At 39.4% G+C, this 25,965-nt stretch overlaps 1 protein-coding gene across 2 annotated transcripts in view; it reads right to left on the reverse strand.

Annotated features, from left to right (window-relative positions):
- Positions 1-25,965, reverse strand: part of chchd3a (coiled-coil-helix-coiled-coil-helix domain containing 3a) — a 142,406-nt gene that overhangs the window by 23,446 nt on the left and 92,995 nt on the right. For both annotated transcript variants that reach the window (XM_063005529.1, XM_063005520.1), the window contains 2 exons: positions 20,862-20,945; positions 1,711-1,781 (listed from right to left, as the gene is read on the reverse strand). In XM_063005529.1, the coding sequence (XP_062861599.1) occupies positions 1,711-1,781; positions 20,862-20,945 (155 nt within the window). The remainder of the gene's footprint in view (positions 1-1,710; positions 1,782-20,861; positions 20,946-25,965) is intronic.

The raw sequence follows: 25,965 nt of genomic DNA on the forward strand, positions 1-25,965 counted from the left end.
GGCAACAGTGCTACCCACTGTCCTGCCTCACTGACCAGAATAAAGCAGTTGACGTAAATGGGAAAAAAAAAAATGGCTTCAGTAATTATGTCATTATTATTCTATGTAGTCTGTTTGTACATAAGTACACACACTGAATGTAGATTGTGCACATACTAGTTGCTGTCTTATACAATAATGCATAGACAATAATAAATATAGTAAAGTAATATACTTAAATTACTTGCAATATACTTACATTATTTAGTAAACCTTTTGCAAATGTTTTATTAATCATGGACCAAAACTAGTTATGGAATGTTGATAAAAATGCATGCCAAATGTGTTGCTCAAATAAATGAGAATTTACATATATGTATTAGCTGCAGAGTTGCCAGGTGTTAGATTTTCCGGTTTTATGTTAGTGGTACAGGCCACTGATGTGTAAGTGCAAAGTTCTGACACCTCAAAAATCAGGCTACATTAATGACGGGACCTCCTGTCATGTCCATTTGCCACAGCTGAAATATAGAAAACCCTATCTGGGCAGCACTGGCAATAAATTTGGGGTCCAAAACTATGTCACATGACCACAGTTCAACATGTGACAGAAAAACCACCAGACAAACTACCTCGTTTTGGGCTACATGCCAGCATATGGCACTCAAACTAATTTGGAAAACTATTTAATATTGACACCTAACTATGCAGTGAGTATCAGGGCACCTGTCCAGGATTCATTTGGACGCCTGTTCTAATGGAAGCAAACCAATTCAAAGGCATTTGGTGCCAAAAAATACATTCACCCAAAAACATGAGGGATAAGATTTTTAGGTGGCAACTGTTTAGGACTTCCAGAACATGAACGTGAATTTGAATATTAGACCAAGATCAATAATAAACACTTTATATTATACTATAAATATACACTGATCAGCCATAACATTAAAACCACCTCCTTGTTTCTACACTCACTTTAAGCGTCTTTGAGTATCTTGAAAAGCGCTATATAAATAAAATGTATTATTATTATTATTATTATTATTACTGTCCATTTTAACAGCTCTACTTATCATATTGAAGCACTTTGTAGTTCTACAATTACTGACTGTTGTGCTGGTGCTGGTATTAGTGGATCAGACACAGCAGCGCTGATAGAGTTTTTAAACATCTCACTGTCCCTGCTGGACTGAGAATAGTCTACCAACCAAAAATATATCCAGCCAACAACACCCTTTGGGCAGCGTCCTGTGACCACTGATGAAGGTCTAGAAGATGACCAACTCAAACAGCAGCAATAGATGAGCGATCGTCTCTGACTTTACATCTACAAGGTGAAACAACTAGGTAGGAGTGTCTAATAGAGTGGACAGTGAGTGGACAAAGTATTTAAAAACTCCAGCAGCGCTGCTGTGTCTGATCCACTCATACCAGCACAACACACACTAACACACCACCACCATGTCAGTGTCACTGCAGTGCTGAGAATCATCCACCACCTAAATATTACCTACTCTGTAGTGGTCCTGACCATTGAAGAACAGGGTGAAAACAGGTTAAAAAAAGTATGTAGAGAAACAGATGGACTACAGTCAGTAATTGTAGAACTACAAAGGGCTTCTATATGGTAAGTGGAGCTGATAAAATAGACAATGAGTGTAGAAACAAAGAGGTGGTTTTAATGTTATGGCAGTGTATATGCATCATTTCTTCAGTTTCTTCTGAACTTACTTGAACTTAGCGTTCACCTCATCTGCTGCTTTGTGATAGTTTTCATTGGTGACCTTGAAGAACTGGGTGCTCTAGAGAGAGAGAGAGAGAGAGAGAGAGAGAGAGAGAGAGAGAGAGAGAGAGAGAGAGAGAGAGAAAGAATCTCAGATAAGTACAAATGCATCCATGAAATGTGAATTTCACCCAACACAAATATAAAACTAAGTCCACCAATTTCATACACACTTAACATGCCCTTGAAATTTAAATGATGGGACGCTAAACACCCTCAACCCACCATACTATACAATTCAAACTGCATTAAAAGTTTATGGAGGAGGATACTGCGAGCCATAAAGCGTGAAGTGTTGGCTGATTATAGTGTGCTGAAAAAGAATTTATGCTGGGTTGAGCTATGGTGATGCCATCAGCGCTGGCTGAGTTCATGAGGTCATGGCCGCCAATCGCTAGAAAATGGCTAGAAGCCTGTTAAGAGACTGGATTGATATAACCTTATACCAGGAAGGCTGAAACGTGCTTACTTGTAAAATGATGAGTAAAAGTGAAAGGAAGTTGAAAGGATTTAAAGTGCAACTGGCAACGTAGAATGCAAGAAAGTCAGAAATCTAACAACAATTTGATCTACAATCATTAAAAGTGAAAGCTATCACAAAACCTGTAACACTCAAGAAATATTAGCTACTGATCAAATATCCAGAAATTGTGATTAATGATATCATTTTTAGCAGCATGGTGGCACAGCTTGCAAAACTGGCAGCACCATTCATGACAGCACCTTTAATTTCCAGCTCAGGGTGTATTCCAGACGTACTGCTGGTTTACCTGGGTAGCCCCAGATCCACAACCACTCATATAAATTACAGATTAAATATGCAGATTATAACGTTGATTTATTTACAGCAAATGAAAGACCTGAAGTTGGGTTACAACATGATTATGCTATTGGGAACTTAGGCAAAGCGAGGCAGATGACAAGAAGAATATTTACCCTACGGTCAAGCATGGGGGTGGGTCAGTGATGTGGGGATTTTTTTGCTGAAGGAACCGTTAGTCTTGACTGTGTGACTGGCAACAGGGATTCACAGAAATATCAAAGCATTATGAGAAGGAATGTTTTGCCTTTTGTGGAGAAGGCAATGGTCCCAAGCACAGTTTCAAGACAAACAAAGCTTATCAGTACTGGAATATCCTGGAGTGGTCTGGTCTTTTCAGTCTCCAGATTTGAATTGCTGGTGGGTCTTAAGAAAGCAGATGGGTGAAGACAGAAGCTTGTTAGCACTTACTGAAATTCACTGATTAGAGGTTTTTTTTTTTATGTCCCCCCCCCCCCCCCCCCCCCATTTTTATCCCCCAGTCTAATCGTGTCCAATTACCCTGATTGCGTCCTCTATACTGATTCGACCCTTCACCGCTGACTGAGGACGCCTCTCAACTGACTTGCTCCCCCTTCGGTACGCACAGTCAGTACAGATAGTGCATTTTTCACCTGCACGAGTCGAGTTCATACACTTGACGGGCACTGTGTACGGAGGGCCACACCCCCATCAGCATTATTCCTCAGCCCTGTGCAGGCGCCATCAGTGAGCCAGCAGGGGCCACAGTCACACCAGTTATGAGGACCTATGATCCGACTTTCTTACCCTCTAACCCTGAACAACAGCCAATCGTTGTTCATGCTGCTGTCCAGCCTAGTCGGAAAGGCAGAGCTGAGATTCGATACGATGTATTCGGAACCCCAACTCTGGTGAGCTAGCGTACTTTACCACTGCGGCCTGATTAGAGGTTATTAAGGTAATAAGACGTTCCGCCAAATACTGAGAGATGGGGTTTGAATAATAGTGCATATGAACATTTGTCAAGAAAACTAGATGTTTTGTTTTTAATTCAAAATCATGTTGTCAAAATTGATTGTATCAATAAATATTTGTTCTCTGTTTACTGAGACTTCTTGTATATATTTTAATTTAATTCTATACACATTATGCATTTGAAAGTGACGGGGTTGAATGTATCTAAGTTCAACTGTATACTAAGTGAACAACGATTGCAAATTTGTTATCTCAAACTCAAAAAATCCTCTAAGCAAATGCTTCAATAAAAAGGAAAACAATCAGATATTTTGACACAAATTTCACAAATGTAAATAAAAACAAAAAAAATCTAAACTTCATACATTTTATGTTAATCTATGATTTCTAACATTAAATAACATTGAGTTAAATTAAAACATTTTGACAATGATCCCAGACTTTATATTTAGGCCAACAGTGGATACAGAATGTATTCAGACTTGATTTTATTGTGCTGTTAATTTCATTTTGAATGGTTATAAATGCTATGTTCATGTTTACCCATTAATCTACACTTAACCACCCATAATGATGAAAAAAAATTATTATTATTATTAATTTTTATTATTAAAAACTAATGACCCAATCACATACTGCAATTCACAGTATACAAACCTTTTGCTATGGTACTCCAAATTGTTATCAGGTGCACCCTGTTTGCTTTAATTAATCTTGGAATGAGTTTAGAACTCAATTGGAGTTCACCTGTTACAATTTTAATTGTTTGAAAAGGCACACAGCTGCGTCTAAAAGGGCCCACAATAGATCACGTCACGACATAGATCAGGGCAAGGATATACAACAGGGGTGTCAAACTCACGGCCCGCGGGCCAGATCCGGCCCGCCACGTCATTTTAGGACGAGAGGTTTAACGACTGTATGATTGTTGTGATGGTTCGAGTCGTTACAGAGACGCGCTTATAATTTAACGGGACTCCTGCGCCTTTAAGAGACAACCGTGACATCGTAGTCATGGCAACTAACTTTAACCTTCGCTAAGAAGCCATGTGACTTTTACGGCAAAGAGAACGCGAAGTAGCGTAGTCAGTAATGTAAACAATAATAAATAAATATAAATAATTATCTTTCAGTATAATACCAAAGCATCGTCTGTAAGTAGTGGCGTTTATATTCTCAGTTGTTAGTAAATGTTTAGTGAGTATATCACAGCGCTTTAGTTACAAATTTACCGTAATTAAATACTGTTGTTACCGTGACTATAGCAATTAGTATCTTTACACAAAATGCTAACTCGTTAGCGTTATTTTACGTTTGGTTAAAGCTCATATTGTACCAGATGTAACACTTGACTACAGCTGTGTGCTTTTACTGTATTAAGTTCTTTATTGTTTTTATTGTTTGTATTTTTACTTCATTCTGGTGCACACAGTGTATCACACAGCTGGGGAGCAAATAAACCGACTGTATTCTGAAGGGAGCTGTCTGTCTGTCTGTCTAGCTGAGCAAGGGGGATAAACTATTAGTGAGGGCAGAATGATTGTCTTAAAAATACACTGTAAAATCCTAAACAAACTGCATCTTTCAAAATGCATGCTGATTTTGTGACCTGCAAAGTGACACATCCCGCCAGTAGATGATGTTACACATATTTACACATGATCCTAAAATGTACAAGAAGATAAGTAAGAAAATTAAGCATAAGGAGGAAATTTAATGAAAGTGAAAACAAGTTTGTGCTTCAGGAAGAGAAACCGGTGCGTCTCTTGTGTTATGAGGCTGTGTCTGTGGTAAAGTAGGACAATATAAATGCAGAATTCGGCCTCCAAGAAAAACAACAGACTGCAATCACAGCAGGATACGTTACAATCGGCCCTTTGAGGGCCACCATAGTGCTGATGTGGCCCTCGGTGAAAATGAGTTTGACACCCCTGATATACATCAAAACCCAAGGGTTTATGTGTTTCCAAGACCTTATTGGCTTTAATCATATGGTAGAAACTTGGCAGAACCTTGAACCTTGGGCTTCCAGACCTAAACTTAATTAACCGTTTGTGGAGAGAGCTGACGTTGGCAGTTAATTGATGCCAGGCATCCAATCTGATTAAGCTTTACTGGATCTGGTATGAAGAATGGGATAACTTGCCCAAATCCAGATGTACAATGCTTATAGAGATGTATTCAAGAAGAATGAATCCACAATTGCTGGCAAAGGAGCTTCTACATAGTATTTGATAAGTTTTTCTAAATAATTAGATTTTTAACTTTAAACAAATCTTGGGTAAATTAATAAAGTTCAATGGGTAAAACAAAAAAAAAAAGTGTGCAGGAAGTCCAGGGGTCTGAATACTTTCTGAATCCACTAGAAGTACAAGCCTCGGAGTCATCACTGGGAATATCCACTCTATCAGAAAGTACAGTGAGTGAGATGAACTTCAATGATACACAAACAACAGAACATGATTAGTATGCTGAGACAGTGAAACTGAGAGGTCACAGTTAACCTAGTGCTTATGAGGGTGTTAGCAATATGTTTGATTCTAACAGGCGTAGCGATGGTGAGGATGTTTCAGAATACAGAGTATGCTGGGGATTAGGGCTCAGGTAGGTAGCGGCATTGGACTGGAGAGAAAAACAGCACAACACAGCAGACACTAATTGCTGAGGCAGTGAGTTTGACCTCAAAAATACAGACGCAGCATTTATTTTGTTCTTACCCACAGAATACACAAGCTAAACACAAGTGGTGTGCAAGTCAGGTGCTATCCTTTCGTCCTTGATTAACAAGTAACAGTGAGGGCTACCTCTCATTTTGATTTTTCACCTCTATTTGGTGACGTCAAGCCCCCCATCTTTGCACAGACTTCAAAAAGCAAAAGCTTTCTTCAGACAGCTGAAATAGGAGACCTTCAGGACACTGGGTGCCTGGGCATATAACTCTTGATATCATAGGGAGCTCAGCCTTTGGAACAACCTCTGAGAAGAAAATCATAAAAAGCCAGTCAAAGCTGTTTGCACATCTTCCTGGTCCGAAGAATGCTTCCTGCTGAATGCAAGTCCCGGCGGACAGAAACCACAAAGCAGACCCGATTCTTACTGCAGAAATTATATAATCAGTTGCTTGGAAACACCTAGGGATTCCCAGGAGGTGCTGCAATTTGGGGCAGAGCACAGAGAAGTCTGGACTAATCTGCTTAACCTGCTGGCACTGCAAATCTCACCAGGAGAAGCAGATGGAAAAATAAGATAAGATGACCTAAAGGGTTATTTCTGGAGTCAAAATTGTTCTTCTACTGCATCATTGTAAAAAGCTTCTTTTTTTCTTGCCAAGAGTGGAAGTGCTTCAAACTAGCCTGAAGATCCCTCTCGTTTAAATCCTTGTTTACAAGCAGCATGAAATATACATTTACTTAAGTCTTGCACACTGGGGGTGTCCCAGCCTAATAAAGCAATCACCTCAAAAAGCAATCCCACAATAGTGAGAGTGAATTTGATGGTGCATAGCTTAAGAAGCTACCCTGCGTTTTTAATTAATTCTGCTCTGCTTGATAAAGAGTGAGCGGGAAGGATGCTGGGGTATTCGCGAGGATACGTTATCTCTTGCCAACCAGAGAGAAGGCAGAGAAAACCACACTGAGAGAGCCATTTTGGCACAACAGCGAGGCGGCCGTTTCGGCTCTGTGGCGCGCTGGCGGACACGTGACCTTGAGATTTCACAAATCGAAGCTTAAAAGTGAATTGCATACAGGACAGAAGAGTACAGGATTCTATACGAATCATAGACTATAAGGGCTGAGCTATAATGGAAACGTAAGAACGAAGGAAAAGTTCCCATGTTGGAAAAAAGCTTCAACAGTCAGTAAAATAGAACGAATTAATTGTGACATGCATTTAATTCCATGCTCATGATAGATTTTATTGTAATTCATTAAGTATTAAGCTAAATTTAATTGGGTAGAGAAGAAAACATATATATAGGGCAGTTGTAGCCTAGTGGTTAAGGTACTGGACTAGTAATCAGGCCTCGTTGGTTCAAGCCTCACCACTGCCAGGTTGCCACTGTTGGGCCCTTAAACAATGCTCTTAACCCTCAATTGCTTAGACAGCATACTGTCACAGTACAGTCGACCCTTGACTTATGAACTTAATTGGTTCCGAAAGGCTGTTCTTAAGTCAAAATATTTGTTAGTTAAACCTATTTTTCCCATAAGAAATAATGTAAATAGAATTAATCCGTGCCAGACCTCCCAAACCACCCCCTTACCTAACCCTTCTAATGTCTTAAATGCTCTTTTTTGTTATAAATACAAGTATATTTCCCTTAAATCTTAAATTATAGAATAGACATTCATGTAATAAACAATAACAAACAACAATACACAGTAGTACTGTACATAAAACACATACATCACATTCCATACACCATAATACACCATCACATACACCATAATACATTTCCTTCTTTTTTTATAAAATGTATCCACCAGAAACAACAATAACTCTCATATTTCCTTCTTTATTTCAATAGTGTTGTATTTTGTAGGTGTAATTGCATGAAAGAAAGAATACTTTACTCAGTGGACTTCCTTCTTCTCTCTCACTCACTGTCCCCTCTGTCTGATACACAGTGAAAGCTACTGGCAGGAGTAATTATACAACAACAAGTGTAATGTTCTCAGCTCTGCGCTTCCTCTGCACCTTATTTGGGGACATTTTAATATTGAAAACACCGGAAAAACACAGTCCGCTGTGCGAATGTTCATTCACTGTATATATACAGAGAAAGAGATGGTCGGAGTGAACTTGTTCGTGACGTCACGTGTTTTGCGAATTTCGGTTAGCAAAAAAGTTGAAAAAGATCATTCGTAACCCGAAATGTTCGTATGGTAAACCGTTCGTAACTCAAGGGTCGACTGTACTATAAGTTGCTTTGGATAAAAGCGTCTGCTAAATGCCAAAAATGTAAATATACAGTGGGGCCAAAAAGTATTTAGTCAGCCACTGATTGTGCAGGTTCTCCTACTTAAAAAAGATGAGAGAGGTCTGTAATTTTCATCATAGGTACACTTCAACTATGAGAGACAAAATGAGAAAAAAAAATCCAGGAAATCACATTGTAGGATTTTTAAAGAATTTATTTGTAAATTATGGTGGAAAATAAGTATTTGGTCAATAACAAACAGGCAAGATTTCTGACTCTCACAGACCTGTAACTTCTTCTTTAAGAAGCTCTTCTGTCCTCCACTCGTTACCTGTATTAATGGCACCTGTTTGACCTCGTTATCTGTATAAAAGACACCTGTCCACAGCCTCAAACAGTCAGACTCCAAACTCAACCATGGCCAAGACCAAAGAGCTGTCGAAGGACACCAGGAAGAAAATTGTAGACCTGCACCAGGCTGGGAAGAGTGAATCTACAATAGGCAAGCAGGTTGGTGTGAATAAATCAACTGTGGGAGCAATTGTAAGAAAATGGAAGACATACAAGACCATTGATAATCTCCCTTGATGTCAAAATGATCATGAGAACGGTGAGCAAAAATCCCAGAACTACACGGAGGGACCTGATGAATGACCTGCAGAGAGCTGGGACCAAAGTAACAAAGGCTACCATCAGTAACACACTACGCCGAGAGGGACTCAAATCCTGCAGTGCCAGGCAAATCCCCCTGCTTAAGCCAGTACATGTCCAGGCCCATCTGAAGTTTGCCAGAGAGCATATGGATGATCCAGAAGAGGATTGGGAGAATATCATGTGGTCAGATGAAACCAAAATGGAACTTTTTGGTAAAAACTCAACTCGTCGTGTTTGGAGGAAGAAGAAGAACCCAAGAACACCATACCTACTGTGAAGCATGGGGGTGGAAACATCATGCTTTGGGGCTGTTTTTCTGCAAAGGGGACAGGACGACTGATCCGTGTTAAGGGAAGAATGAACGGGGCCATGTATCGTGAGATTTTAAGCCAAAACCTCCTTCCATCAGTGAGAGCATTGAAGATGGAACGTGGCTGGGTCTTCCAGCATGACAATGAGCCCAAACACACCGCTCGGGCAACAAAGGAGTGGCTCCATGAAAAGCATTTCAAGGTCCTGGAGTGGCCTAGCCAGTCTCCAGACCTCAACCCCATAGAAAATTTGTGGAGTCCGTGTTGCCCAAAACCTCACTGCTCTAGAGGAGATCTGCATGGAGGAATGGGCCAAAATACCAGCTACAGTGTGTGCAAACCTGGTGAAGACTTACAGGAAACGTTTGACCTCTGTCATTGCCAACAAAGGTTATGTTACAAAGTATTGAGTTGAACTTTTGTTATTGACCAAATACTTATTTTCCACCATAATTTACAAATAAATTCTTTAAAAATCCTACAATGTGATTTCCTGGATTTTTTTTCCTCATTTTGTCTCTCATAGTTGAAGTGTACCTATGATGAAAATTACAGACCTCTCTCATCTTTCTAAGTAGGAGAACTTGCACAATCAGTGGCTGACTAAATACTTTTTGACCCCACTGTATAAGGTAAATTTTTTTTTTCCTCAAATAAACAGATTGTGGTTGACTCATGTTTAGCATTTAGCAGAGGCTTATAAAGGGTTAAGAGTTTAGGAGCCCAACATTGGCACAATGGAACACTGGTGGTGGTGTGGCATAGACAAGCTGTTGGATCAACAGTCCATTGCTTTAAACACTGAGCTACTACTGCCTCTTTACACTTTATTTCCAGTACAGACCATTTTCACATGTCTACTGTTGACAAATCAAAAATAGAACCTTTTTCTTTAAAAAATGTTTCATTTCTAAAAACTGCAGTGCTGGAAAGACTAGGTAAGCTGACTAGTCACAACTGGGACCTCAGTTTATAGGTGAGTGCCCATTCAGTGTACAGCAGCTTGGCTCAGCTGTTTAAGTTTCAGCAAGTAAGCATTCCAAGCTGTAAGATTTATGAAACATTGGATTACTGGGTTTTATCTAAAGTGGTAAATGAAAACAGATTATTAAAAAATAAATAAATAAAGATAAAAAAAAAAAAAGTATTTAAATATTAAACCTTTTAGAAACAGTAGCTACTCAAATTCCAAATATTAAGTAAAGTGAAATACCACTTTGCTGGGTCAACTGGTAATACAATGGCAAGTAAATACAAGGTCATCACATGAGTAACACAGTCACATCACCTGGTAAAAGATCTACTTTTTCCCCAAAAAATACAAAAGAACATCCACAAGCCTTAAAAAAAAAATCATTCTGTAAATTCATTCCGGCTCAGAGATGCTGTGTAAAAGTTTTTCCTTCACAGTTACTCAATTACTTACATTTGGCGGGGATCTAAAACAGCATTCCACAAAACAATCCCACCAACAGTCAAACATGATAAACCTAGTGTGATAGGTTGAGGACACTTTGCTGCTTTAGTAACTGTAACTGACAAAGCCATACTTTCTGCTTTCTACCAGAATGTCCTGAACAGGACTGTCCAGTTGGCAGTCCGTGATCTAAAGTTCAAGTGCAACTATTCAATATGACACAACATGACAAATCTGGCTATAAATGGCTCAAATGGCAGAAAAAGAATGTCCTTTGGAGTGGAAAGGCCTAGTCTAAGTCCTGACATTAATACTGTTAAGATTCTATAGAAGAACTAAAAACAATTCAGGGGCAATTACCTTTTTTTACATGGGTATTGCTTAACATAATAAATGAAACAATTATTTAAAACTGTGTTGTGTTTCCTCCTTTCCAATTACAATCTGTCTGAGAACTTATAGTGTATCAAATATACACCGAAATGGGAAGATCACTGAGGTGGCAAATACAGGGTGTCCCAAAATTAACCGACATTTTCAATTTGCTGCCATTTTTCGCGGCAAAACCAGAGTTAGAGATTTTTAAATTGCTGTCATTAGTAAACGTTGAGGTTAAATCATGAAAAGGTACACAATCGAACAACACGTACAAATTGTAAAAATTAACTTTAAAAATGGTGATGTGAATTGGCCGCCAAGATCATGTGACTTGGCGCCCTTAGACTTCTTTCTTTGGGGTTATGTTAAGGATAAAGCGTACACCAACAAAACCACAATCCATTGAAAACCTCGAAGAAGAAATTCGACACAACACTGTTGAAATTTCTCAGCAATTATGTCAACATGTCATGGAAAATTTCATCAAGAGTGAACATGTGCTGCCACGGTCATTTGTCAGATGTTTTGTTTCATACATAACCTCCATGTCTTCACTTTCAAATAAAGCAAAAACATTATTAATGTTCAAATAAAAAATGGCTTTTATTAAAAAAATTAAAATGTCAGTACATTTTGGGACACCCTGTACAACGTTGTACTGAATGCCATGATGGTCTTTGGATTCCAAATGAACACACACTTTTACAAATTTAACTTCAGAGAGACACTGATGAGCCAAAGATTTGCATGAAAATGCCAATTTCATTGCATGTTACAGTCAGGATATATAAGATATGGGGGGCTGATGGTAATTACTTCTAGTACGCATTTTGAATGCAGCAGATCTGCAAGACCTGAGCGACTTTGATGAGGGCAAAAACATTATGACCAAAACGGTGGTTCAGGTATCTCCAAAATTGTGCATAAAACCTGTCAGTGTATGCAGTTAGGTAGTCGCAAGTCAGTCAAAGTGCCCACGATTACTCCTGTGCATGGTCAAAAGCTCCTACAACATTGGAACTGGACATCAGAGCAATGGAAGAGGGTCAACTGGCATAGCAAATCCCGTGTCCTCCAAGATCATGTGTACAGCCTGCAATGTGCTTTGTTACCTGAGGAAAAGGACGCACTGTGGGACGTAGTGAAGGACCTGTCGGTAATGTCCCGGTACCAGATACAATAGGTAAGAGCAGGTTTTAATGGCATGTTAGATGGGTGGTCCTGATGTTTGGCTTATTGGTGTAAGTGTACTGTGGTTTTTATAACCCCACTTAAAAAAAAAAAAAAAAAAAAAGTCTAATCTGTCCAGCAACTTTCATAATATGGTGGTGTAGAAGGTTTATAAAGTTTTACTTTTGTGGCATGGCCTCTTAATTTATTATTAGTGCAAATAATTTCCTGTGTGTGTGTTAGAATAAGGTGCTTTGATATTCTGCAGTGCTACTGCTAGATGTTGCAGTAAAAAAGTATTTAAAGAGCATTGACCAAATGCAGAACTAACAAGTATCCTTCTTGCCAGATTCCACTAATATAAAAGCAGTACATTCTTCAGTTTTTCCTCTTACTGTGACTGTCTCTTTGTCTTTCTCAAGAGGACATCTTCAACGTTTTCACACAATAAAATATAAAACAATAAAAGAAAACATATCAACGACTAACAATAGAGAACAGGCATGAAGCAGCCAGGATAAAGACATTTATGAGAACATGCAGTTAAATAATGAGATTCTTTCACAGCAGGTATTAGGGAAAATGTAATATATAAAATATATTGAGAGATTGTTTTAGAGGCAATTTTGGCGGCTGGGCCAGTTTAGTGGCTGGAGGTGCTGGGTGCTGTCTCGGAGCTGTGATGACCTGTCAGACACAGGCTTCTGATAAATGAGCAGTCTGAATTGAAAGAGACATGTAATACATATCAGCTTTTATATTCTTGCTCACTTTTTTCTTCGATACCCCCTCGGTTCTCAGTTTATTTTACCTTCTATCACTTGCTCTTCTAGAAACTAGAGCCAAATGAACAGAATAAAGGAGAGACTGCAGCAAAACAAAGAAATAAGCAAAAAAAAAGGAACAATACAGAGAAACGGATTGGCGGCCACCAGCATCACTGCAGTCTAGCCACTGCTGACAAGAAAGAGATGTCAGTCAACGTGTTTTCGCTGTAGCGGCCTGGAAATCCTAAAAAAAAATTTAAGGAGTACCCCTGAACAAGCAACTTTAAACTGTCAGAAATAAATTTATATATAATTAAAATTGTTCAGTAGCATCCCTGAGGAGGAAAAATCCTCCTTTATGGCTAATTCAGATAATATCATGGACTCAGCGACATGTATAATGTAATTTTCACAGCACTGTAGTCGTTCAGTTCATTTAGACTCATTCAGGTGCCACATGGAAATACTACACAGAAGGCAAAAATACACCCTGGACAATCCATGATGGCTACAGCAACACATACACATAGAAACTTAGCTAGGATCCTGGTGATGTGGCACCCAGAATGCCACCTCGCCATCCAGATTATAACAATGAATCTATTAATAATTACAAACCTCAAGTCTGAAAAAAGTTGGGAAATTTCGTTAAGCACAATAATATTAAGAATTTTTGATTTGTTAATTTTCTTTAGCTTTAATTAACTGACCAAATTAGAAAGAAAATACTTCCAACTTCATTGTAGTTTGTAAATATAAACAAATTTAGAATTTGCTGTCTGAAATACACCGGTTGGGGCAGAGGCATGCTTACCACTGGGTCTAATTGCCTATAAATAAAACTATATAATCATTTGGGAAATGTGGACACTAATTGTTGCAGTTTTGCAAGTGGAATTTTTGACCATTCTTTACTAATACAAGACTTCAGCTGCTCAACAGTCTGTGGACGCCACTGCCTGATTCTCCTCTTCATGGCACACACAACATTTTCAATAGAAGACAGATCTGGACTGCATGCTTGTTATAAGCAAGTCCCCATGCAGTGGGGAACAAAGCCTCTATACCACTACAGATGCTGGCTTTTGCACCTTTCAACAGTCTGGATAGTCCATTTCATTTTTGGCGCAAAGAACTCGAACTGGTCTACAGCTTTCTCTTGGCATATTAGATCTTCAAATTGTATTTCATGAAGCAGTGGTCTACTGTGTTAACTGACAACAGTTTTGCAAAGTACCCCTGAGCTCATGTGACCAAGTTTCTGCCCTTGTCCTAAATAAGCTGAGAATTCTCAATATTCCCTGTATCTTCTCACAATATTATGAACAGTAGATTGTGAAAGACTCAAATTATTTGCAATCATCTTACAAAGTTTTACACAAAGTGGTGAGCCATGACCCATCTTTGCTTGCAAAAAACGGCCCTTGGTAGATTTTACCAAGACCATTACCTGTTACCACGACGACTGCCAATTGTGGAATGTTATAAAATGGTGTAACTTAAATATTCTTAAAACTTTTGCAAGTGTTGCAATTCAAAGTTACAAAGTTTACAAAATATGATTAAGTTAGTCATGATATATACACCGATATATCAGCCATAATATTAAAACCACCTTGTTTCTACACACATTGTTCATGTTATCAGCTCCACTTACCATATAGAAGCACTTTGTAGTTCTACAATTACTGACTGTAGTCCATCCGTTTCTCTGCATGCTTTGGAATGTTGTGTTAGTGAGAACAGAGCTAAAATACTGACAGCTAGCAAGCTGGCTGAGTAGTCTACAATAGATAAGCTCAAAAGTTTCCAGGAACCTCAATATCCACTAATCATTTTATATTCAATGTGATTGGTTTACAACTGTACAGCTTAAATAATTACATTGTCAAAAAAACATCACCAATAAGCTATTTTTATGCTATTAGCAAATTTAGCCTAAATACCAACAATTAGCCATTCAAGAGAAGTTACCAATTTCAAACTTCCTAACGTTCAGGAGGAATGTTCTAATCTAAGGTGTAAACAGCAGTAATAGTACGGTTTATTCATCACCATACTTATGCTCGCTTGCCATTTATTTAAGGTATTCTCACACGCATGGTCTGGAATGTTTAGCACATTTTTCTTATAGATCCAGATCAATATATCCATGGGGGCTGAAGTGAACTCGGGTGCAGCTGAGCGCTCCCTCTGTCTCTATTTGAGCTGAGAGGGTGAGCTGTTGACACGGCGCTGCGAGTATTGAACAAGGATCTATAGGTGATTTATGAGGCAGGAGGAGATCAATAACACCTCTGTCAGTGTGGGGCTGGGCTTCTGCTGTCCTTGTAAGTTCACACAAACAAAGAAAAAAGACAGACAGAGGGAGTAAATGCTAATATACTTGCTAAATTTGTTTAAAAGAGTATTGTTATTCTATTAATAATAAAGCAGACATACTGAACTGTGTTTGCATGTACAGAATAACCTGATAACTGAGACAAATCAGATTTGGGTGAATGGCCACAAATTTCCTTTCTAGGAGAATAAAGGCTGTTATTACAGCACAACAGGGGGCCAATTTTATGTTAAGTTCCCATGCCCATGGTTTCAAGACCAGCTGTCCACATACTTTTATTATTTCATAATAAAGAATAAATCTAGGTAACGTTTTCAATTATTCATTTATTGTCCAGCAGCAAAGGTGTAGCATAACTATTGTACATATATATATATATATATATATATATATATATATATATATATATATATATATATATATATATATATATACTGTAAATATACTGTATATATACAGTGTATCACAAAAGTGAGTACACCCCTCACATTTCTGCAAATATTTAAGTATATCTTTTCATGGGACAACACTGACAAAATGACACTTTGACACAATGAAAAGTAGTCTGTGTGCAGCTTATATAACAGTGTACATTTATTCTTCCCTCAAAATAACTCAATATACAGCCATTAATGTCTAAACCACCGGCAACAAAAGTGAGTACACCCCTTAGTGAAAGTTCCTGAAGTGTCAATATTTTGTGTGGCCACCATTATTTCCCAGAACTGCCTTAACTCTCCTGGGCATGGAGTTTACCAGAGCTTCACAGGTTGCCACTGGAATGCTTTTCCACTCCTCCATGACGACATCACGGAGCTGGCGGATATTCGAGACTTTGCGCTCCTCCACCTTCCGCTTGAGGATGCCCCAAAGATGTTCTATTGGGTTTAGGTCTGGAGACATGCTTGGCCAGTCCATCACCTTTACCCTCAGCCTCTTCAATAAAGCAGTGGTCGTCTTAGAGGTGTGTTTGGGGTCATTATCATGCTGGAACACTGCCCTGCGACCAAGTTTCCGGAGGGAGGGGATCATGCTCTGCTTCAGTATTTCACAGTACATATTGGAGTTCATGTGTCCCTCAATGAAATGTAACTCCCCAACACCTGCTGCACCCATGCAGCCCCAGACCATGGCATTCCCACCACCATGCTTGACTGTAGGCATGGCACACTTATCTTTGTACTCCTCACCTGATTGCCGCCACACATGCTTGAGACCATCTGAAGCAAACAAATTAATCTTGGTCTCATCAGACCATAGGACATGGTTCCAGTAATCCATGTCCTCTGTTGACATGTCTTCAGCAAACTGTTTGCGGGCTTTCTTGTGTAGAGACTTCAGAAGAGGCTTCCTTCTGAGGTGACAGCCATGCAGACCAATTTGATGTAGTGTGCGGCGTATGGTCTGAGCACTGACAGGCTGACCCCCCACCTTTTCAATCTCTGCAGCAATGCTGACAGCACTCCTGCGCCTATCTTTCAAAGACAGCAGTTGGATGTGACGCTGAGCACGTGCACTCAGCTTCTTTGGACGACCAACGCGAGGTCTGTTCTGAGTGGACCCTGCTCTTTTAAAACGCTGGATGATCTTGGCCACTGTGCTGCAGCTCAGTTTCAGGGTGTTGGCAATCTTCTAGTAGCCTTGGCCATCTTCATGTAGCGCAACAATTCGTCTTTTAAGATCCTCAGAGAGTTCTTTGCCATGAGGTGCCATGTTGAAACTTTCAGTGACCAGTATGAGAGAGTGTGAGAGCTGTACTACTAAACTGAACACACCTGCTCCCTATGCACACCTGAGACATAGTAACAATAACAAATCACATGACATTTTGGAGGGAAAATGACAAGCAGTGCTCAATTTGGACATTTAGGGGTGTAGTCTCTTAGGGGTGTACTCACTTTTGTTGCCGGTGGTTCAGACATTAATGGCTGTATATTGAGTTATTTTGAGGGAAAAATAAATGTACACTGTCATATAAGCTGCACACAGACTACTTTTTATTGTGTCAGTGTCATTTTGTCAGTGTTGTCCCATGAAAAGATATACTTAAATATCTGCAGAAATGTGAGGGGTGTACTCACTTCTGTGATACACTGTATATATATACACTGTATATATACTGTATATATATATATATATACATGAATATACACCGACAAGGCATAACATTATAACCACTGACAGGTTTCTTTGTTTATTAGGATTTTAACGTCATGTTTTACACTTCGGTTACATTCATGACAGAAACGGTAGTTACTCATTACACAAGATTCATCAGTTTACAAGGTTATATCGAACACAGTCATGGACAATTTTGTATCTCCAATTCACCTCACTTGCACGTCTTTGGACTGTGGGAGGAAACCAGAGCACCCGAAGGAAGCGGACATGGGAAAAACGTGCAAACGCCACACAGAAAGGACCCGGACCGCCCCACCCGGGGATCAAACCAAGGACCTTCTTGCTGTGAGGCGACAGTGCTACCCACTTAGTCACCGTGCCGCCCCCACTGACAGGTGAAGTGAATAACACTGATTATCTTTTCATTACGGCACCTGTTAGTGGGTGGGATATATTAGGCAGCAAGTGAACATTTTATCCTCAAAGTTGATGTGTTAGAAGCAGGAAAAATGGGTAAGCGTAAGGATTTGAGCGAGTTTGACAAAGTGCCAAATTGTGATGGCTAGACGACTGGGTCAGAGCTTCTCCAAAACTGCAGCTCTTATGTGGTGTTCCCGGTCTGCAGTGGTCAGTATCTATCAAAAGTTTTCCAAGGAAGGAACAGTGGTAAACCAGCGACAGGGTCATGGTCGGCCAAGGCTCAATGATGAACGTAGGGAGCGAAGGCTGGCCCGTGTGGTCCGATCCAACAGACGAGCTACTGTAGCTCAAATAGCTGAAGAAGTTAATGCTGGTTCTGATAGAAAGGTGTCAGAATACACAGTGCATCACAGTTTGTTGCTTATGGGGCTGCATAGCCACAGACCAGTCAGTTAGGAAGGTGATCATAATGTTATGCCTCATCAGTATATGTTTATATTTGCTGTTTTATTTATGCGTCTTTTCCCCTTTTCTCCTAATTTAGCGTAGCCAATTCGTAATCTGCTGCTGGGGTATATTTGTCTGACACACACTACCTTCGACGCATGCGCAGTCCACTGCCCCCCCTCTTATATACCCATATTTCGGTGTATTCTCACATGAGGGTACTTTCGCTCACAGAGAGTCACACGCTGATCTCTGTGTTCCTTTACTTTTGTACAGGCACCTCGAGCTACTATTTGAACTCGGAGAGTTCAGAATCCCAGCGCTGGTGTGCTATACCTGGGCGCATAACTAATATAAAACAAACTATCTTTTAGCGTTTAGAACAAATGAGTGGCGCAGTCAAGTCAAGTCTAGTCAAATGCACCAGTCCGCCAGCTCTCTAGTCTGACTCCCAGCTGTGCTACCAACCTGGCCGGCCATCCAACAGTCACCAATAGCTCAATGTCAGAGGGAGCGTATTTGACTGGGTTCCTCAGTGCTGCTCCATATGCGACCTCTGCTGGCTGGTCGAGAAGCTTGCCTAAGGGGCAGGAAAATCACACAGCAGTATACAACGTCTCTTAGTTTGCATGTGCAAGTCTTCTGCTCTTCTTGGTCAGGAGAGGTTTACATTTCAGTGTTCAAAGAACCATTTTCTAGCTTCTAAGGAGTCTGCACTGATGTGGCCTGCCAGTTAGCATCTTCCTTTAAACTCATTAGACTTGCAAATCCCATATAATACTATCCTCCCAGCTCAGATCAGGATTTTGATTAAAGAATAAGGCTGCATCCTGAAAGCACACTACCACACCAATCAGTGAGAGATTTAGGTTCCAACTGAACACAACTGGATTGGGTGAAAATGGCGCAAAGAAATAAATGAAAGAAAAAAAAATGTAAGCATGCTTTGTAAACATGCGCATGCTCATTAAGGGTTTAAGATGAGTCTTAAATTAACATCACTCCTGATCTGTGTACGCCCATCGCACTTTAAATCAAGCATCAGCTGTTGGAAATGAATTTAAATGACCTTTTTAAGCCACAGTATTAATCGAACAAGAACTAATTTATCGGTTTGTGGTTATTGGTTGATCAACATACAGAAAACATAACACATTATCAGGATGCAGCACAAAAGCAAAACTAGTCAATTTAAGTGGAGCTGGGGATCTGGGTTTGATCCTCTCCTCTGGTCAGTGTCTGTAAGGAGTTGGTTCTCCGATGTTAGCATGGTTGATTCCACCTTATAATCAAACAAAGGCTGGTCTAAAAGTATAAAAGACAACACAAAGGCTTGTGCTTCAGGCAGTCAAAACTGCTTCTTCAGCACTTCTACTAACAAACACAGCACCAACACCAGACCTCATTTAAAACAGGTCACATACGAGCAACAAAAACATGAATGCACAGACCCTGGAGAGCAGCAGTCATCAGGCAAGGAGCGGGTGTTTGAGGACTAATGGTCAGAGGTGAAGGACTGTGAGCACCTCTCCCTGTGTTACCTGGCAGGTAGAGAGCGTCAGAGGAGGGGGATCTGAGCCAGAGCAGTAGGAAGCCATCAGTTTAAAGACAACGTGAATATGAGAAGCCCAAAGACAAAAGGACAATGTGTTTCCCATGTACCACTGTTCCAAAATAAAGCATCACATCTCTGCTGTAATGAAGGACCTCCTGTCATAGAGCAGCTACTGCACAAAACATTACATTACATTACATTTTCAGCATTTAGCAGACACTTTTATCCAAAGCGACTTACACAATGAGCAACTGAGGGTTAAGGGCCTTGCTCAGGAACCCAACAGTGGCAACTTGGTGGTGGCGGGGCTTGAACCGGCAACCTTCTGTTTACTAGTCCAGTACCTTAACCACTGAGCTATCACTGGCCCTACAAAACAAATGTCTTACTTAGAACTGTGCAAAATGTCACCCACTATCTGAAAACATACGGTGGATATAAAAAGTCTATACAGCCCTCTCTGTTATAATGCCAGGCTTTTGTGATGTAAAAATTCTAATAATTTTAGATGTATTTCCACCTTTAATGTGACCTATTGTCTGCAATTCAGTTGAAAAAATAAAATAAAATGTGCCACGTATCAAAGCTACGTCAGACAGGTTCATTTAACTCATTACAAAATGACGACCAGGTCGTAAATGAATGTGACGTTAATCAACACTAGTTCTGAGAGTCTTTTCTTATAAACTGCCTTAGCTACGTATCTTTAAAACCACATTCAACCACAAAATGTGTTGCTAAAAGAAGCAGGATGTGTTGTGTGCTGCATGTACACATGGCTGTGCTAAACAGTTACAGACTGTTTACAAGTTGCACTTAGAAGAAAAAAGGTTATAAGTACCCGCTCCTCCATGTTGCGCAGTTGCTCTCTGTAAAAAGCATCCTGGTTCTTCAGCTGCTTGTCTTTTGCCTCCAACCGCTTAGCCTGCAAACACAAAAACACAAACATGCTTTTGCTCCAGTAAAGCTCAAGTACAGTCTACAGTCTGAGCAAAATGCATCCTTTTTATGTCATGTACTTCTACGTTTTTATTTATTATTATTATTAAAAAAAATTGCTAAGTAAAGAAGTCAATAGAACACTTGGTTGGTGTAGAGGGCTAATGTGCTAGCCCACCACAGTGGAAAAATTCAAATCTACCCAGCTGGCAGGGCTTACTTACAGACACAATTGGCTGTGTCTGAGGGTGCAAAGGTTGGATGGGGTATCCTTATTGGTGCTGTCTGGTTAAGAAGCCAACATAAGTTATGGGGGATTTACATGAGGCATAGCATGTCTCTTCATATGTGGTATAGCTCTATGTAACCATGGGCTCGTGTAAAGAAGAGGTCAAAGCCTGCAGCCAGTGGGGCAGTAATACACGAGGCAAAAATATTGCAACAGGGAATTTAACATTATTATACTGCAAGACCTGTAGATTTTTATAGAATATTACCCACAGACTATTAATTATTCTCTAAAAATGTGTCCACAAGGTGCACAGTCAGTTTTAAAGCTAAAGAAGATGCTGCAGATGATGGTGTGTATGATGTAAATGTCTTCTATACTGTAATGAGTTACTAGCTGACTCTCAAACTGTAAAACTTTGGCTATATGTTGGACCTGATTTGGTCACTACTGTAGAATATTTTTGAAACAATAACCCTCATTCACAAAGCTGGTTTAAACAAAATGTATTTTTAGATGGCGAGTAAGCCAATTCCAAGATAGCCAATCCAAAGTTGCGACAAATTTTCTGCTGCTAGTTTATATTACGTGCAATCCTGATACCAGTCAGCTCTTTTTTATCCTAACTGATTCCAATTCTGCATCTGTAGCCATTCTAATTAAATACTTCTGCATACAGCTGTATGAGGAGAGGCTGTTCATCTTCCTTTTGCCCTCAGACTCTTCCAAGGGCATCAGTTCATGGCAGGATTTTATCAGTGTGTCATCAGGACGTGTGCAGTCACAATACTAAAAAGGCTGAGGGAAGGATAACATCAGCAATGGGACAATGGAGAATCTCTATGGCTCTACTATCACTTCTCACTTCGCTAATAATGTCTCTCTTTTGACCTTCAGCTCATGACTTTTGTTCACAGACGTTAGGCTTTGAGTTTAGACGTTTCGCATTTGCCAATGTCAAGATGCACAGAGCATTTATAAAAAAAAAAAAATAACATCACAGTTTAAATAGCACTTAGTATTTCACTATTTGTCTGATGCTTTTACCCTGTGTGACTTACAACTGACATAGGAGCAGCTTGGCAGTGATTGTGGCTTGAACCCACAACCTTCAAATTAATAGACCAGAACCTGAACCACTGAACCACCACTGCTCAAAAAGCTTTTTATATACACTGATAAGCCAAAACATTATGACCATGGATGTCAATGATGTCAATTAACCAGTTAAGCAATAATCAACAAAGAAGTCATTGTTCAATTAATGCTAATAACACATAATAAAATGCCTTTCAAATTCAATTTAATGGACATATGATTCCAATTGAGAGCACAACTACAGTATACAGAGAAAAGCACCAATCTGACCAATTTGAAACACATCCCAACCAACCCTCGGTGTGACTTCACCAGCTCTGCTTACATATGCAACTGGAATTTCTGATTTGAACTTTATGTATTTGTATTAATCGAATCATAAAGATGTAACTACTATATGAATTAAAATCACAAACAATGAAGCTGTTAAGTGCCCATATGGAGTCTATGATTATTAATATGCTGTCAAGACTGTGGTATTTAGTACCAAGACATACCAGCAAGTCCTTCAGCCTAACATTAATACATCCCTGCCAGTGAGATGCATGTTACCATGTGTGCCATTCCTATTTCTAGGGGTGGTCATAATGTTTTGGCTCATACGTGTATAAATGAAGCATTAATTAAAAACAGCAGCAATAAAAGACTCCAATTAAACGCCCAACAGGTAGCAATGATCCATTATCATATTTAATGTGAAACACCTGAAAATTAATATCAAGCATGTTTACAGCACAATATATTACCTCTAGGTGGCCTGATGATTAGTACTGATAGTAGAGCACTTAGCATGATAAAAAGCAAACATAAAATTTACCACATCCACAACATTTATAACCCAGTCATCTGTTCTGTTTAGATGCAATAAAAATACTTATATACTGCATTGCTTGCATGAGCTCATGCCATGACATCAGAATTTAAAAAAAGGTGTGTTTTACCTACGCACGCAAAAACAAAGGAAAGTGGGTTTTCTGAATACCCCAGGAGTTGCATCCTATCACTTCAGAATAGACAACGTGTGAAATTGGTTTTGCGAAGCTTGCAGTATTTCCATCGGTGAATGTTCCTAGCCTCAGCTGCCCTTTTTTTTGCCCAGTAAGGGGCATGTCGCTAAGTCATACCAAGTCTAGCATTTCTTTCTTCAAAATCTTTATTTTATTGGTTTACTGTAACTGCAAACATAAACGAAACAAAACCTGAGAATAGAACATTTTGATCGTTTTTAATGTATATTTAGTGATATAAAGCAATCCTATTAAACATGACTAGATACTGTGGCAGAGGAAAATCATTCAATTATATCTGTCCACTTGCTCTTTTGTCTTGAAAAGTGATTAATGCACCACCAAATGCTTTTACCAGTTGTATATGAAGGTAAGGCGGTTCTTTGACGGTTCATTAGAACATTGATTTTTAGCACTTCACTGATACCACTGGACTTCTATATTTCATCTATCCAGCTCTGTGTATACTGACCTTCGTGAATTCATTTGCTCCCATTATACCCACTTCTCCAAACTGGATTTAACCAAAGCCCAATATACACACACACACACACACACACACACACACACACACACACACACACACACACACACACACACACACACACACACACACACACACACACACACACACACACACACACACACATATATATATATATTGTGGGCAATATGCCCCCCAATTGTTTGTTCACTTTTATATGCATCCTACAGTGGTAAACATATACACACTGTATAATGACAGTGATGGAATAGATTGCATGTGTTATACAATCGTTTTTGGAAGATCTTTTTATCTCAACATACATTGGATTCAGAAAGTATTCAGACCCTTTTCAGAATGTTCATACTGTGTTGTGGATTTAAAAATGATATTGTTACCCATTAATCTACACATAACCACGTTTAATAAAGTAAAACTAACAATTAAAACTGAAATCATCTTATGGTCTGGTACATCCTGTTTGCTTTAATTATCTCTGAGATGTATCTAGAACTCAATAAGAGTCCGCTTGTAGTTCGGAAAGGCACACACCTGGGTCTACAAGGGCCCAAACGTACACTGCACTGACATGACAAAAACCAAGCCATTTTTGCCCTGCCAAGTCCAAGGAACTGCCTGTGGATCTCTGTAATCAAACTGTGGGAATGCACTGAACACAACAATGAGATAAAACCATATCTAAGGTTTTGAGTGTTTCCAGGATTTTAGTGGCCTTGATAATTTTGAAATTAATGAAGCTTCTTTAAATTCTTGAAATTAAAGATTTCTTCTAATATTTTTGGGCCATTTCTATAAACTGGGCATCCTGGTGAGAAGAACCTTGGTCAAGGAGGAAAGAAAGAACCCAATGGTCACAATAAAAGAGCCTTTGGAAACCCTGTCAGACAGACAATCAACTCTGCATCTTAACTCGGGTCTGAATTGCAGAGGGCAGGTTGGAAGGTAATGGTAAGTAAAAGGTGTATAACAGATCACTTGGACTTTGCTAAGTGGCATATACATGACTCTAGTTTAGTAAGACAAATGTTGAATCCTTTTTTCAAAGCAGCAAGCACTGTGTCTGGTGAAAAACAGACACAGCACCTTACTAAGCCATCCCTATAGTGAAACATGATGGTGGCAGCATCATGCTATGGGAGTGCAGGTACCAGGGAGACAGGTGAAAACTAAAGTATTCATGTATGAAGTCAACTACAGAACATAGCTCCTTGAAGAAAACCTCAACACAACAATGCTCAGGAGCCTGAAGTTAAAACATCACTGAGGTGGCTATAGAGCAGGTCTCTAAATGTCCTGGAATGACCAGGCAGAGGCGCAGACTTAAACAGATACTCACCATCAAACATGTAAATAAAAACCAGAATGATCTAATCTGGTTTGCTTGGTATTTAAATAAAAAAAGTGTACAAATATAACATGTTTAATGTTTCAACTAATCACCTATTTTGGTACATATATCCAAAATTTGGATGGGTGAGACAGGAGCCCATTTACTACAGCGTTACATCTCCTTCCCCTTTAACAATGCTTTGTTTTCCTCTGAGAAGGACACCAAATGTTGTAATTGTTGTAGCTGTGTAAGTGGGACTTCACCATTTGGCTTAATTAACTTAATTAACATAACAATTCAGCTGCTTAATAGTCAGGAATTTCTGTTGGTGCTTCATAATGTGCCACAACATTGTAATAGGAAGAGCACCTGCTCTACAAAGTCCCAGTGTTATGAAACTGTCACATCTAGATGGCAATATACGTTGGTCCAAAATGCATACAAACCCATTGGCAAATTATGTATATTATTGGAACCAACACACCACCATATCATGACGATTGCTGGCCTTATAACTTGGTTTACTTATGCAAACATCAATAGTGGTGTGTCCTAGGGTGGTTCTCTTCAATATGCACATGATCTGTGTCATGTAAAGCATAAAATACATCATTTAATGTCAGACCAGCGTTTCTCAAGCTGCTGAACACAAGAAAACGATCAGCCATCATTTTTTCTATAAAGCACAATTAAAAGTAATCAAGAGGGTAGCCTTTGACACAAAACACTTGCCGCCTCTTTCAAGGCAGTCCAGACCTCTGGCAGACTGACTGACCTCTGCTCGATCCATACAAGCCCATGTCTGCAAGCCCAACACCAACACAAACACACCTATCT

The sequence above is a fragment of the Trichomycterus rosablanca genome, chromosome 1, assembly GCF_030014385.1.
Source record: "Trichomycterus rosablanca isolate fTriRos1 chromosome 1, fTriRos1.hap1, whole genome shotgun sequence".
NCBI lineage: Eukaryota > Metazoa > Chordata > Actinopteri > Siluriformes > Trichomycteridae > Trichomycterus > Trichomycterus rosablanca.